General features: G+C 40.3%; 1 protein-coding gene and 1 long non-coding RNA gene across 3 annotated transcripts; one reads left to right on the top strand and one right to left on the bottom strand.

The window, feature by feature from the left end:
* Window positions 1-3770: 3770 nt before the first annotated feature.
* Window positions 3771-14446, top strand: fbf1 (Fas binding factor 1). Its single transcript, XM_015021599.1, has 30 exons — window positions 3771-4215; window positions 4404-4434; window positions 4920-4970; window positions 5055-5100; window positions 5184-5247; window positions 5328-5378; window positions 5468-5600; window positions 5722-5796; window positions 6919-7059; window positions 7147-7258; window positions 7485-7612; window positions 7695-7788; window positions 8240-8659; window positions 8740-8805; window positions 8878-8924; window positions 9946-9998; window positions 10072-10119; window positions 10211-10342; window positions 10417-10517; window positions 10622-10828; window positions 10986-11093; window positions 11806-11945; window positions 12029-12147; window positions 12267-12389; window positions 12482-12658; window positions 12757-12933; window positions 13008-13145; window positions 13224-13323; window positions 13410-13540; window positions 14295-14446. Exons 1-30 carry the CDS (start codon window positions 4213-4215, stop codon window positions 14382-14384), a joined length of 3306 nt encoding a protein of 1101 aa, XP_014877085.1. The 5' UTR covers window positions 3771-4212; the 3' UTR covers window positions 14385-14446.
* A 9-nt stretch (window positions 14447-14455) lies between these two features.
* Window positions 14456-15726, bottom strand: LOC106939247 (uncharacterized). 2 transcript variants are annotated; one of them, XR_001422794.1, is made up of 5 exons: window positions 15473-15726; window positions 15220-15261; window positions 14992-15049; window positions 14739-14812; window positions 14456-14548 (listed from the first exon to the last, which is right to left on the bottom strand). It is a non-coding gene; the product is annotated as an uncharacterized LOC106939247 (long non-coding RNA). The 2 variants fall into 2 exon arrangements; XR_001422795.1 differs by having other exon boundaries at window positions 14458-14548; window positions 14746-14812; window positions 15473-15724.
* Window positions 15727-16270: the final 544 nt, after the last annotated feature.

The following is a 16270-nucleotide window of genomic DNA, read 5'->3' as shown; positions in this document are numbered from 1 at the left end:
CTGCAATTAGTCATATATTTGGTCAATTATTTGTTTCAGATCATAAATTGGATGGACTTATGCCTTGAATGGGGACTTAAGTGAAAAGACATCAATTTTAGAAGAGACTTCTAACTTAGCCCCACCCTCTGAATAGATTACTATTGTTTTCAAACTCAACTTTGACCTGTACTGCACTTAAAGGGAAAGGTCAGGGTGGTATTCAGAAATATGTAAAAAAAAACGATTGCAGAAAACATCAGGAAAACTGAAAATGAAAAAAAAAATAAAAGTACTGTTATTATTTATGTAACCTAGAGCAAATAAAGAGAATTTATTTCTACAGACCAAGACTGAAGGTATCAAATCTGACTTTATGTCAAAGACAGACAACAGTAAATCAGACGGACATTAAACTTAATAAAAATGTTCTTTTTTCTGAGCGACATCTAGACATATTTATGTTTTTACTTAAAACAAAGTGTTTTGGATAGAAGGTGCTTAGACCTCTTAGTAGTACGGAACAAAATGTTTCCATTTATTCAATTTATTTAAATCTATATTCCTGCCTCCCACAAAAAAAAAGAAATACTGTAAATACATGCTAGATAAATTGAAAAAAAATGTGCCTCAACCACCACAATAAGTCCTTTGACTATGACTGCTTCAGCACATTAAACACAGATGTGGGGAAACAGCATTTATCTTAGAAAATCTTAGCTTTCCTGATTTCAAATGGCTGAGATTATGTACTTTACTGAGTCATCCTGTGAACCTTACAGCTTTATGTTGTTGTCACACTGTACTCCACATCACTAAATAAAGCAGTGGAATGCCTCTTTGTTGTGTTTTGTGTGTCCTGCTGAAACTCAGTGAAGCACAGAGACGGGCTTTGCTGTCGTCTTTTAAAGAGTTTATTATGATGAATACTTCTCTGGTCTTTTTGATGGTCTCTCCAAGTTTTTCTTGGACGCTGGATAAAGCAATAAAAGTCCAAAGGAAAGATTTAGAAAGTCTGAGGAAACAGGACTACTGGGGAGCACAAAGACTAACTTGAATAAATAAAAGAAAACTCATATTTATCATGCGAAATGTAATCCCGTCATTACCTGAGTAAATGTAAAATTATCCAAGCTTGTAAATTTTCAACTAAACAGCAGCTGGACAATCCATTTGAAAAACTGTATTGTTGCAAACTATATTCTATATGTCTGAAATGAGTCATGCACAATATGTTTACATTTTCTAAGAGAAATATTACTAGATTATGTCCTCCAGGCATACTGGATATTTTGGGCCATTTAAGCCACTGCATTGCAAACAATGCTTTCCTTAAATGGAGAATGGACCAAGTCCGGTCCTCAAGAGGTGCTCTTGTGGAGTAAGTCAAAGCATATTCATGTATACGTAGAGTGACCCAGTCAAAGTCCATGCCTAAATCTAACAGAGAATATGTGGTAACACTTGAACACTGATGCTCAGGGTTGCTCTCCATCCAATCTGACTGAGATAGGAAAGGTCGTTCTAAAAGAGTGTTTGCTTGTCCTACTTGGTCTGTCTCATAAAGTCCATTAATGTTCAGTGTAGTTATAACATCACACATCTTAGAAAAGATAAGTATTGAACACTGTAACAAAGCATTGCATCAGTCAGATGGCTTACAAATTTACTTTGACCTATATACAAGTAAAAACAAATGTTCCGTGTATTTCATCTCTGGCTTAATAGGAGACGAATGATTAGGCTCACCAGTGACTTGATGACACATATTGACGTGTCATCAAGATGACCTCACCTAATGGCAAGCCTTGACCTGACCATTTGCACTGCATCAGTCAGATGGCCCTTTAGCTCCATCTGACCATTAGGTGAGGTCAAAGTTCACCATTAGGTGAGCTTTGACCTCACCTAATGGTCAGGTCAAAGCTCATTAGGTGAGCTTTGACCTCACCACCTAAAGAAATAGTCTAATGAGGATATTTACCTACTTTATCTTCCACCAACCGGTTTCACCTTGGGTTGCCACCCGTCCTGTAAAATATGAAATTGTCCGGTATTTGGCTGTTAAATGTTGCGTCCCGTATTGAACCGATTCGGGACGCGATTTGTTCCGTAATCTATAAATGTCCGATAGACACGCCTGTCACACGCATTGTTACTAAGTGTAACAATAATGACCAAAATAAAACAGGAAATATTAAGGTCAGCTACATTCTCGTTGCGGGAGCTGAAGGGCCCAAGAACGCTACGGACTGACGCTGTTGTCACGGTTGCCTAGAGACGGATATTACGCAGCCGCAGTGAGCTGCTATCAACCCGGATCTTTGTAAAACGTCCTCGACCCGATTCTCCACCGTCCTAAAAAGCAAAAAATCTCATAAAGATACAGACGTGCGAGGGATGACGCAAATCCTTGGCTGAATAATATTAGTGAGGATGAATAAAGACAATAATAATAAAAAGTGTCCATCATGGCGCAGTGTGTACTGTATGAATGGATGAGAACCTATGCACCAGACATCAGCGTTTCTTCTTCCCTCAATCATCTCCTGAGGCTGATATGGTACAGAACATTTTGCTATGAGTAAGTTTCTTATTGTGCTTTATACTGGTTTGATTATTAGCTTATATAATGTATGATAATATAAGCCAAAATAATACAAATGGCGATTTAAAGAACAAATCATACAAATAGATTAACACTAAATACATAAATATTTCCTACTTTAAAGGGTTTGTTAGGGCTTTCTGTAGGTTTTATTTTGAAATGTTGATATATTTTATGAATTCATTGTTCAGTGGTCATTTAATGTATTATTAATGCACCAGACCCAGACCTGCAGCCTTGGGCACTTCTAGATGAGGGCCAACGGGGAACCAAAGAAGTTATACTAAATAAATGTCTTATGTTAATACTCAGTGGTGGATCACTTTTTTTTTTAACCTTCACAATTTTACTTTAACAATGAATTAAAAATTATAGTGCTGCACTTTTAGTTGCTCTATAGGATCATAATTTCCATCTGCCAGGGATCTGCAACCTTAATCTCTGGAGACACAAGTGGCTCTTTAGCTCACTTATTATATCAAATTATGAAGTATTGTTCTGTTTTTTTTTGTTTTTTTTTTTCATTCTTTTCCAAGTGTCGCCATGGAAAAACACCAACTATCCTGGCCCCTGTGGTAAATTTCGTCTTGAACCTGCCTCCAAATCTAACTCCTTATTTCTATAAATATTTCAGTAATATTCTTTACAGTACAAGAATGTTCACATAACTTTTAGCTGTCTGAGGATATGAATATTAAATCAGGTGTTATGATCAGTTACTCAGTACTTGAGTAGTTTGCCAAATACTTTTTACACTTGCTTAATTAAACGTGTTTAAGGAATGCTACTCTGATTGGAGTACAATTTTGGGGTACTCTAACCAACTATGCATGAACGATTGCTCTACGGATCGCTTTTTAAAAACAAAATAATGTCTATCACTGCAGCGGACATCCCGCCCCATGAGAGTAGGACGATGCGCCGTGGGGAGCGTCCCTTATTTTGATATTTGAAAGGTGACAACCCTAGTTTCACCATTACAAATGTCTGACGCCATCTAGTGGTGAACCTGTCTAGTCCCTCGCACCAATGCGTTTTTTTCTCTCTCTCGGATAAAAATATCAACTGTTATGTGTAAGAAATTAGTTTTTCGAATATATTCCAAACTATGTTGTAAATTCAACGTATTACCATAAAAATCTCTAATAAAACTACATTACCCAGATTGCAGCTGGATCAGTAAACAGGAAGCTCATGCTTTACCGGTACAACCGTGTACAACAGTCTGTATGAAAATTATTCAGGTGTAGGAAACACTGTTTCGTACTCATTAATTTTATATATGTATACTGCTAACCATTAGGTTTGTGCTTTATTAGCTAAAGAGTGTAACGGGGCTTGACACACGGTATTCCTGACGGTGAGGTATATTACCGTGAGGTTGGCTCATTTAAGAAGTGGGTAAATAAACGCTAAATACATCCTTCTGGATAAAAAGCGTGTCTATCTCTATCTGTTACATTGAAACCCGCTGTTTATAGTTTTTTCTATCGCTAATATAAAATAAGACGCGGCGTAGAGCGACGGAGTGGTTACCAATGGAGACAGGAGACGCCTAAACAGATTTAGCTAGCTTTAGCTCGTTAGCTTCCTTCAAATCTTTCCGCTACCAGCCAAGATTCATTATGGTGAGTTAACATGTCCTTTTTCTAGGGTCAAAGGATGTCCTGGAGCTGTTACACAATGTTTTTTTTTTTCTGTATAGATCTGGTTTGTTCAATGCTTTTCCATTCTTTAGGAATTGTGTGAAATAATAACATCAATGTTAGAGTAAATACAATTATACATTTTTGTTATTTTTGTTGGCATTCCGCAGCCTACAAAGCCGAAGAGTAAAGCCTCCCAAAGTAAGTTCACCGGCTGGATGTTTGAAAGTCTTTGTTAAGTTGATTTTTTTGAACAGCAAATGAATACATGTTTAACATTGGAATACATCAAACCATTAAAAAAAATATTTAAAAAAACAGATATGAAAAGTATGTCTTCATAAGTACGTTTTTTTTAAGTCTTTAAGTAAAAGTTTGTTATTTTCAAAAAGTACTTTTAACCTGATAAACTATTTGGGACTATTTGTGATTCTAACTTATCGACTGTATATAATGTGCAAGAAAATTTTGACTTTGGCAGCACCCACAAAAATAATAAAATAATTGTAAATTAAGATTTTGATCAAAACTTTAAATCCCACACTTGTATGCTTCTCTCTGCCAACTCCTATGCAATATATTTTTCAGTAGATTTTTATTTCCAGTCTCGCAGCACATCTTTATCAGAGGTGTTCATAAATGTGTCAAAATCCAACTAATTGTACATTTGCTGTGGTTTCCTGAAGACCTTTTTGAAGATGATGACATACTTGACAGCTTATTCGACGACGATTCAAGTAAGTGACTTTTACGAGTTAGTAACTCTTAAAGAAAGTATTGAAGTTTGTCACACTAATTTATTTGATCACATTACCTCTTAGAGCAACCAGCGCGATCAAAGGGGGCTCGTGTTGGACGGCCAAACGCGTAAGCTGAAGGAATCCAGGAACTGTCTACTTAACTGTAATAAACGAGTACTCCTTATGGGCTTTCTTTTCTTGCTTTCCCAGCCCATCTCCCACTAATAACATGTTCAGTAGAATGGCGGAGGAAGTCAGGAGGGACGACTTGGAGGTAAAATAGAAAATACGTTAAAACAGAGGACCAATATTTGCCTGTTTGTATGCCACAAATAATTGTTACCTTTGCTTAAGGCTTCAGATGTCTCTGAGGCTGATCCCAGCGACGTGCTGAAGAACCTGAAGGTAGATTCATATCAAATGAGCAAAAGCAGAGACAAAATTTGCCTCTTGTACGGTTTGTGCCTTGAATAAAGTTTACTCTCTCTCCTCAGGGCATGGATGATTTAGAGGCCGACCTGTTTCCATCAAGGAAAAAGCCTCCCCTGCAAACAAAGTCAGTCGGTAATGAAGACCCAGTGAAAGGCTCTGCTGTGTTAGAAAGTGACGCAAATCTTGAGGGAGCAGGTAATTCAAAGCAGCATGTTCTTGCATAAAACATTGTTCTCATTATTATGTTTCCCTCACTACGAACTTTAAAGGTTGCCAGTGCAATCAAAAAAGGGTTTGTCTTCCTTTTTGCTTTCAGATGAGGCGACAGGAGGAGGGAAGAAGCCAAACACTGCCCCTTCATCCTCAGCACATAAATACAACGACTTCTTTGGTGAGTGAGCGTCAATGTGAGGTTAAGATTAAGCTTCAAACAACTTGGGTATTGTTGACCGTCAGCTTCACTTTCCTTGTCTTTAATCACTGCCTCTGATCAGTAATGGAGGTAACGACGCACATCTGATCAAGTTTTATGAACATTAACTTTAATGTATTGAAATTAAGGTTTAATCGGTTTCAGATTTGTACATAAATTGGCACTAATTCAACTTAATGCTGAGGAGAAAGCTGGAACCTTTCTCCAACCGAGTTTTGTATTTGCTGAGTTCTTCACCTCACAAAAAGATCATTTGAATAATTTGTACAGCCAGATGGGTCATATTTTTTGTATCACTTTCAAACTAGAGGAAGGTAACTTACTTTTTAAATGTGGAACTAGTGGAGTTTATTTGCATTGCTCAGACAGAAAATGGGCAGAGAGGGAGAGAGAGAAGATGACCGCTGTGTCAAAGAACCAACAAATTTAGATATCTGATAGTGAACACAATATTTTTTCTAGATATTTTTTCCATGGTTAAACTACCAGCAGTGTGTAATATTGAATTCTGGATTAGCTTTTAGGTGGTCTAACACTCATTAACGGGTCTGTCCATTGACAGAATGTCTCAAGGGAACCAGGCGTGTTTGAAGTGGGGAAAAAAAGGTTTGAAGGCTCAATTCAATTTAAAGATTAACTTTAAAGACTTCAGTGGATTTTGAAATGTCTTGGCAAAGTCAACAATCCGTCGAAAAAATCTCCACTGTCATGCTTCTCAAGCTTTTCTCCAAATATTTACAGAATTATACAGTGTGCAGTTTAAACTTCTTGGTTGCTTCAGATAAATCAATAAGAAAAAAAAAACAAAGATAATCAATTTGTGCAATTTGAACACATTTTAATCTTTTTTATTTCAGAGTTGATGTTTATCACCGCAATTTTATCACTTTTAGTTAAATCTTTTCAAATCCAGTTTGAAAAGATGGCATTAATAATAGCATTCCTTCAGCACATCCTCTCCTAGTGACTTACAAGACGCCTGAGATACAGAGGTTCTAGGCCTCTGTATCTCGTTTACCGCTTTTCACTTTGATGTGAACAAACACCATTAATTATTAAAGCGTCCTCTTACGTCTGCAGATCTAGACGACCCCCTGGCTGATTCGCTTGATGACCTGCTTCCGGATGAAACCAGGCCCGAACCTAAACCCCGGCAGAGCAAGCCTGACAAATCTGTGCCGCCTGCATCAGCATCTTCTCCCGTCCCGAGGAGCCAAACGAGTGAGCCGCATGCTTGTCGAGGATTTTGTTTCTCCGGCGTCTAGCGTACACTTAGTGAAGACGGGGATGTTTCTGCCTGTTTATCAGCAAAGACGGCGAAAAAAGAAGATAAGGATGATCTCCTTGACGCCCTCGGGTTTGAGAGACACAAAGACGATCCCAGGAAGAAAGAGTCTCCACTTTGGTCTTCCAAGGAGAAGTAAGGGCTCAGTTTTCATTTTTGCCTTTCTCGCTCCTTTTGTTCTTCTTATTTATAGTGCTCAGTTGATAAATAATTACCGTGAGCCTTGGGCTTTAGTGTGCAGCTTCGAACTAGGACAATGTTTTCCCAACACATACACAGTCTTTTTCCATTTTGTTTTAATTGGCTGACTGCATGCGATTCCCAAGAATATTTCCCGTGTCTTCTTCCTTCTTATTTCCAGGAGCGAACCCCCTCAGAGACCTCGTACCAGAATTCAAGATATTCTGGATGCCTCCACCTCAGCCCGGCCGCCCACAGGCGAGGGGAAGGACGAGAAGCTACAACAGGAGAAGAACCTTAGTCTGAAAGGTGGGAAAACATCGCAGCTCTTGCTGTTCGAACGTCTGCAAGCAACTACTGCCCTGAAATATTAATTATTTCTGTTCGTCAGATCCACTTGTGGAAGACGACCTCACATTTGGGTCCTATCAGCCGACAATAGCGACCACACCCGAGGGCCGCCAGTCCCGCAGGCAGTCCGTCAGGTGTGTCCAGGATTCCTAGGTTTTTTTTCAGTCAGAAGTCATAAAGTGGCACCATCGAAGGGAGCCTACAGGCAGCAATGCGTTCTACTTTAGAGGTGTGACCCTTTAAAGACAGCATGATTTTTTTCCCCCTTACAAACTTGAGAGATAAAACCTCAATGAAACATTAATTTGGACATTTGTAAATGATCAGGAGTGTCTCTAGAAAATTTTCATAAGGGTGGCCAGAGCAGGGTGGCACAGTAAAAAAACATTTTTAAAAAATCTATAATTTTGTATATAGATATGTATTTATTTGTGTCCTGGGTTTTACATGTATGTCTTCATTGAAGAAGTTGATTCTGTATGCGATGCTATGAAATGAACACGACACTCAGTGGGTCCGATGGCATTGGCAGCAGTTTTCAAGAGGGGGGTCATACTTCAACTGTTTTTTTTTTTGTATGGTTAGATTTTCTACCGAAGACGTCAGAGTCTCTTCTCCAGAGAGGAAACCCCAACCCAGCACCCCGCCAACCAGCCGGCACAGAAACTCGGCGGAATGGCTTGGCCTCACAGCAAACGACGAGCTTGACGATTTAGAAGAAGGTTCCAAGGCAGTGAAAAGTTCAGCTCTGTCTACAAAAGTTCCCTCCTCTCCTGTAGTGGAGAGAAAGTCTTCGTTGGCCGGAAATCAAGCTACATCTGTCTCAAGGGTGACAGAAGATCCTCCAAACTCCAAACAGAGCAGATCGGAGGTTTCTAAAGGCAAGAGGAAGGATGAGGAGGAAGAGTATGACTGGTTGGAAGGGGCACTGAGCAGGAAGAAGGCTCTATCCGAGGCAAAGGCTCCTAAGCAGGGAGACTCTCTGCAAATTGAGTCGGTTGTCAGGTATCGCGCCGAGAAACACACCGGCTGACATGATAGATTGAGTTTCTTAGTATTGAACATTATGTCAATCCTTTTTCCAGTAACCAAGATAAGGCGGCACCTTTCAGAGACAGAGAGGAAACAGTCACATCTATTGGAGACACCAGGTAAGATCGTTGTTTTCTAACATCAGATCAAATCTTTCCTCTCCTCTTTAATAAAACTTTTGTTTGTTTCAGTCCTGCGGCTCACTCCACTCCAATCAGAGAGGAGAAGCCAAATCAAGGTATTTACCTCCTCTGCCTTTCATCCACTCATTTAAATAAAATCACTTACTCGTCATCAGACCAAAACATTCTCGGTTCTTTTCCTCCTGGTGCCTCCGTCCCTCACATAGAAGGCATTAATTCTTCCTCATACCAATCAGCTTTAACTGTAAACACAGATTCACCCACTGTTCAGTATCCCGTCCCCTCGTCCCCAGCAGCCCCTCCGCTTCATCACACTCTCAGCTTGTTTCACTCCCCTGATCGCCCCCCTCGGGTTGCTAGCCTTGTGGTAGATTCCAGTGCTGGAAATAGTCATCCTCCGTCTCAGTTCAGCCAATTAGCATCAAGCGAGAGATCCGACATGCCGAGGGAGCCCACTTCAGGTGAATCTCTGCAAAAGCCAGGATTACCGGGCCCTTCTTCTGCTGCACTTCCTGGCACGGTGTGGAGTAGGTAACCGCAGGGGAACCACTGAGTTAATCACAGCGCCCTGCACATTTTGTCACACTACAGCTACTGATTTCAATGTATTCTACAGGAATTTTACACAGCAGATCAACACAAATACTTACTACTGCTGAAGTGGTAAAAAGGAGCATGTGGGTTGTTGTTTTAATAACCCACATGTCAACTTTTTTATGTTACAAAAATCTGACATTTTATTTTATAAATAGAAAAGCTGAAAAGTGTTGCATGCAGTGGCATTCGACTCCCTTTATTCTATTTATCCTAAATAAACAAACAAGATCAAAACTGATACAAAACTGATATTTTTTTTTTGCGTTACTTGGAAAACAATATCTATGTTGGAAAACCGATAATACACGTCCCTCTGAGTAAACAGTGCTTATGTTAAAACATGGTGCTGTGTTACTTCATGTAGGTCTGTCACAAACAATCCCAATAAATACATTAAAATAGAACTATAATGTGACAAAAGTGGCAAAATATTGCAGGGAGTGGCAGACTTTCTACTTCATTTTTTACACCGTCTTTGAATATTCATTGTGAAGACTTTTATTACTGTATCGTTTCTAGCAAGCCCTCAGCGAAACTCAACGAAGGGAACATCATCTACTGTTCAACAACAGGTACTGTTACCATTTTCACATGAAGCTCTTATGATTGCAAATGACAGTATTACATTGTCCTCCTCTTGAACAGGTGTCATTTACAGCAGACAATCTGCAGCAGCTGCTACTACAGCAGCAGGTAAGGACGCATCCACTGTCCTCTGCTGATAGAGCTTTACATCGGATTCTTCTCCTGTATCGTTCTCGATCCTGCTTCTCTTCTTCTAAAGATGATGCAGACTCAGTTGCTGGGTCTGGGTAGTGCTGCTGACTCGGGAGCTCTGCAGAGACTTAAAGAGAAGGAGCAACAGCATGGAGAATGTCAGGCTTTACAAGCTCGCATCATCCAGCTGGAAGGAGAGGTAGCTGCTAGCCAAGCTCCGCTTTTCCTTCGCTGGTTGGGTTCACTGCCCTGAACACAAATCTGACATTCCAGGTGAAGATGCTGCAGCTGGAGCGGGACCAAAGCCAGATGATTTTAGAGAACGTTCAACACAGGCATAAGCAGAATATGCAGCTCCTGGAGAACACACACAGGTAATACACGTCGAGTTAAAGGGGGACGGGGGGGGGGGCGGAAATAAACTCTCTGCATTTAAAGTTGCGTGTGCTTTGCAAGTGTCGCATGTGTTTATTTTAAGAACTCGTGTGAAGCTGCTGGAGGAGTCGGCAGCCCAAAGAGAGACCCAAGCTCGGTTGGAGTGCGAGGAGCTAATGGAGCGCCTGGCTACGTTAGCAAGGTCAGCCGAGCAGGAGCGCTCAGAGCTGCAGGCTCAGTACCACCGGAAGCTGGCCCAAGCCCAACAGGACAGAGACCGAGAGGTGGAGAGGCTCCGAGATCTTCAACGGTAAGATGGAATCATTTAAGCAAGAAAAGAGCCCAAAACAGACACAGAATCTATTTTTAATACTGTGTGCATATATATAATCACCATGTATTAGTTTAGTAGGTCAAAACTTTCATGATTGTTGCATTTGGTACATTTATCCTATTGTTCTTTCTAGAAAATCTATCTTAGAGATGAAAAAAGACCACGAGGAACAGCTTCAGAGGCTGAAGAGATTAAAGGACGAAGAGATCGACGCTGTTACAAGCGCAACATCTCAGACCAGGTGAGACTTGGTCATTTATTACCTTCCATTTTCTGCATTTTCTTCTCATCCTGCAGGTAAAACTGGACAATTGGGGCTGTACTTTCTATTTTAATGCTGAGCCCAGACATGGCAGTGTCAACACAGCACATTTTCTAATCCCCACTGCTCTGCCCTCTGTCCTGTCATTAACAGGACAGGGCATAGGAAATGACAACATTTCTAAACTTTTCTGCATGAGGCAGCAGATTTCAAAAAGGTGATATTGTTCAGGAAAGACAAGGACACTCTCCACCTCAGTCTGGGAAATCCAAAGGCATTGCAGTCCAGAAGGAATTACAGAGATTGCTGGGTGTGAATCAGGGTTTCCTTTGAGTGTGACATGTCTAGAAAATGTTCAAAGGTAGATACCCCAGAATGCCGTGAAACACCTCCACTCACAAAGCATGGCAGCTCTTTCTCCATTACAACAGACCCGATCAGGGGCCTGCAGCTTCAAACCGATGGTCTATATCTCATAAACATCAAGGCACTATGATACTTGAACTCTTCCACTTGAGTCAGTGTCTGATCCCCAACTTCCTTCTGTTACACAGTCCGAGAACTAAAGCATTTCTTTACTGAACAGCACCAAAATAACTTGTTGTATTATTTCCTTGCTATCCCAACGTACATTTCCCAGAACAGCTCCCAAGCTAATCCACGTCTAACTTTCCACATTACATTTGTACAGATCTCTCGCAGGGGTGATTGAGCAGATGGAGCAGTTCTCTTCTCGGCTCGGAGAGCTCTCTTCTCGAGTGGAGAGCACGCACGAGCACACCGCCCACGGCCTGGAGCAAGGGGCACGACACCGGGACGAGCAGCTTCGAAGTATGTACGTCCACGCTGAATGGGCAGGAGAATCTGTATTAAAAACTAAAAGTGTACGCACCTGGCTTCTCCAAATCTTCCAGTAATGCAGGAACGTCTGGCCCAGCAGCAGAAAGCCATGGCAGAGGAGCGAACGTACCTGAAGGAAATCATCTCAAGGATGGACTCTCAGATCAGCGAGCAGCAAAGGCAGCTGGAGAAGGTGAGCAGACCGTATCGGGGAATCGTTGCCGTGGTTGACATGTGTTGTTACGATTGCTCTAGAAACGGCTCTTGTAGATCCTCAAAAATCGTTGTGACGCTAGCTTTTATTTGCTTCAGGAACGCTGGAAAGTAACGGCGGAGCAGGCCAAGGCCGAGTCCACCCAGAGGGGTCTGGAGGAAGAGCGACGCATCTTCACCATGCAGATCAGCATGGAGAGGGAGGAGCTGGAGAGAGCGAAGGTGAGACCCGACAAGCACCACAGTTGCAACTGAGGCATTAGCGGTTGCCGTGCAACCTCACCACGTCTGCTAAGCGTCTGTCTGCCCTTCAGAGCTCATTGCTGGAGGAGCAGAAATCTGTGATGCAGCATTGTGCAGAGGAGAGGAGGAAACTGGCAGCGGAGTGGGCTCACTTCCACACGCAGGAGAAACAGAGGCATGACAAAGCCGAACGGGAGGTCAACAGCCTCTTGGAGAGGAGAGAAGGATCCATCATTGGTCTGGCACAAGTGAGTCACGCAATCCCTTTTGTTTTGCTTTATTAGGCTGCTGTAGTCTTAGAGGAAAGGAAATCCAGATTTCCATTAATGTATTTTCTGTTTCGCAGGAACAGGCTGACTTGAAGCTTCGCATGGCTGAATTAAAGCAGAAGGAGATGGCCGTGACACAAGAGAAAGAGACTCTTGCGAGACTAAGGGAAGAACTGGACAGAGAGAAGGAGACAGCCAGTAGTATGGCTCTGAGACTCAAAACAAGGGCCGAAGAGGTTGAGGCCTTCAGCAAGGTGATTTCCTCCCACACTGACCCCCGCAACCTTCAAAAGGTTCCAGTTTTGACTGAACTGTTTTGTTTTCACAGCTTGCAGCAGAGAAGTACGAGGAAGGCGAGCGAGCATTGCTAGAGGCGAAACGCGTGGAGTCGGATCATGTGGCTCGACTAAGAAATATCCAGGTTCAAACGGAGAATTTGAGGCAGCAGGAGCAGCGGATCCTAAAGGTGCGTCATTGCACAAAGACCTCGATCCGTCTTAAAAATCGCTTTTATTGGGTATTAAATAAAAATGTGACGTTACAGGAACGCATGCAAGGAAAACATCTGCAGGAAGATACAGAAAGGCTTAGGGAATATTCCATCATCTCACCTTTACCTCATATTATTCCACCTATTTTAACAGGTTTGACTGAATGTCTGATTTAAGATGTATATTTTTCTATATAGAGGAAAAAAAATATCATTTTAACTTATTAGTTTCTTCTGTAGACTCTGTTCCAGTGTTTCCTTCTTTTCCTGAACCGACAAACGTCAGGAATAATCCTTCAAATCCTCTGGACAACTATCAGTCCATGACACTTGAGGCCAGTCTGGCCCTGTGGAAGTACACGGCGGAAAAGGTAACTGGTTATTCTCTAGTCACAATTCAGACGGTTTTTTTTTTTCTTGCCAGCTTTTAAAGAGTAAATACAAATCTTAGAATGCAGCCATTTCTAATGGTCAGATTATGAATACAGTCAAATCCTCAGACTGAAAGATGGTTAAAAGCCTGAAAATAGAAATGCTTTGCTTTCCATACATTTTAAACCTCTGTCCAGTTATTTGTACTTGGGAATGCTCCTGAAAGTGTTTAAAACTTTCCAGTAAATAAATGTCAGCATAAAGATCCAAAGTTATTCTGGAAGTCTGTATTTTATGACAATTCACTGCCATAATCTTAAACACTCCAACCAAAATGCATTTATATTTCTAGATTTTAAACTTTTACAAAGATTTTGTATAATGAAGCTGAGTGAACCCTTTCCATAAATGTGAAAAACGTAACCCACTTAGTACTAAGCACTTTAATACTAAACTTTTTAAAGCTTTCTGGTTGCAGACATTGCATAAAAACCAGTTGTTTTTATGCAATGTTTTTATGCATAGTCTGACTCAGACTATGTGTCTGAGTCAGACACATAGTCTGACTCAGACATTTCAGTTTTCAGTAATCTTGGTAACAGATGAATTAAACAACTTAAACCAGACATTTGTTCCATTAAAGATTTTATTTTCAGAAAATTGGTTCAAAAAACACCTCAAGTCCTTTTCTTCCATGAAAGCTTTCCTTATACATCTTCAGAAACCAAGAGCTTCACATTTTATCTCCCACAGGACCGTGAATTCCTCCTCGAGGAGCAGATTTTTCTAGAAAATCTAAAGAAGAAATCCTACAAGTTCAATGCAGACAGTAAAACCTGCTGAGCCGGTTGCATCTTTGGATTTATATTATGTCTGTACAGTTTTTAAATAAAGTTATTCCAATACATGTGGTTTGGCTCATTCCACCATTTTGCTCTCAATTTTAATTAAGCATCACGCCTCCTGATTCCTTCAAACTGCTCTTGTGTCGACTTGTTTACCCAGATCTGTAAGGCAAAGAAAAATATGTAAAACATTACATCTTACTGATTCATAGAAATATGATGCATGGCATTATGAACCAAGCCTCAGGTTACCAGAACTCAACAAAATCATTTTTTCAGACAGGGATAACTTGTATCATCACTGGCTTGATTTAAAATTACAAGCAAATCTTAAAAAAAAAAAAAAACTTACACAGCACACAGCAGTGTCCTCAAGAGCCAAGAGAGGTCTTAAAAATTCAGCTCTTGCAACTGATGCACCTGAACCTAGGAAAGATACAACCTGTTGATTATTGTATTATTAGAAAATACATAAAGCTTAAGTATTTCATTTCTCAGAAACGCTCTGAATAATCGTCAGTTGTCGCATCAGACGGCACTTCCTATGCAGCGGTTTTCATCACTGAAGAAGGCAGAATAAATAATACAAATTGTGCAGGACAAACCTTTTTTTTGTTATTGTTGTACACCTCTTCTTCCTACTTATGGATCATCTCCACAGCCCTGCAACAAGATATGACGTTATTGATCTTCCATCATGAACACTTGTCTTTACACATCACCCTGCAGTAGATCAGACAGCATTGATTTCCACACCGCTGTTTCAGACAGGGATAACAAACTCGTCACATGAACTGTAGAAGAAAAGTTCACAAGTTGTCTGGATGTTTTACCTTCTCAAAGTTAAGTCTTCAGCAACATCTCCAGATGGAAGCCTGCAAATAAGCAGACTGTTTTTAATAGATATATTTGTTCCGGCTGTCTGATAAGCATTAAGTTTCATTCACATTATTACAGCATTCATTGCACCACATCACCGGACTTTAACACGTGGTAGCCGGGCTAGCGACGAGCTAGCAGTGACACATGCTTCATCTGCCTGCCGGCTGTTACACAAATAAGTTCGGTTAGTTGTTTAAAAATTACCTATTTAAGGCGGGTCATCTCTGGAGGACGTCACATTATTAGGCAAGTTCAACTGTATGGCTATAATCATTGTTACAAAGTCGCTATGTTCACTGACTACACTACTTCCCATCGGAGAGATCTGGAGTGTCTGAAGTCTCGCGGTGTTGGGTTTTTATATGTCGCAAACGTCACGAGTCACGTGATTTATTACGTTTCATTTAGGGGGAAATAATTTAAAGTTGCTACTTTTTCGCTGAAAAAACAACAAAAGCATGAGAACAAAATACGTTTAGCTTCTTATACCTACATTTGACATAAATACCAGTATTTGCCATATGAGCTGTTATTTGGACTCACTAACACTGCATAAACTCTGAAAAACAAAGTTTCACTTGATAATTGTGAATGTTAGTTTTTTCTATTGCGTTTACTTATATACATTTATGACAAATGATGTCACAGTTTATGTGTAATAATAATAAAACTGAAAAGTTACTCGGAAATTATTTATCAAAGTTGTTACAAAGTATGATTTTTTTAATGCATACTTTTCTCTCAAACAAATTTACATTATTAATAATGTATGCTGGTGGTTTACATTTTTATGTAACAGTTTTAAATTAACTTGAATGAGTTAGGCTTTGTTAATTATATTTAAGCTAAATCAAACTGAAACTACTCATGCGAAGGTATAATCTGCTGTGATTTATTTTTTCAGTAAGTGCATAAAATTATTTTCTTCTATGTGAGCAGGTGGCGGGGGGGGGGGGGAACCTTAAAATATTTTTTACAATTTTTACTAAAATAGGTGACCAA

The sequence above is a fragment of the Poecilia latipinna genome, unplaced genomic scaffold (assembly GCF_001443285.1).
Source record: "Poecilia latipinna isolate Pla-1442-1.1 unplaced genomic scaffold, P_latipinna-1.0 Scaffold2811, whole genome shotgun sequence".
Taxonomy (NCBI): Eukaryota; Metazoa; Chordata; class Actinopteri; order Cyprinodontiformes; family Poeciliidae; genus Poecilia; species Poecilia latipinna.
This window is presented reverse-complemented; position numbering and strand designations above follow the sequence as displayed.

Excerpts from the sequence above, each read along its gene's own strand:
- fbf1 (XM_015021599.1), top strand. Across the intron at positions 5,101-5,183 it reads CGTGTTGGACGGCCAAACGC|CCCATCTCCCACTAATAACA; the intron begins GTAAGCTGAAGG and ends TTGCTTTCCCAG. Across the intron at positions 10,829-10,985 it reads AGGCTCCGAGATCTTCAACG|AAAATCTATCTTAGAGATGA; the intron begins GTAAGATGGAAT and ends TGTTCTTTCTAG.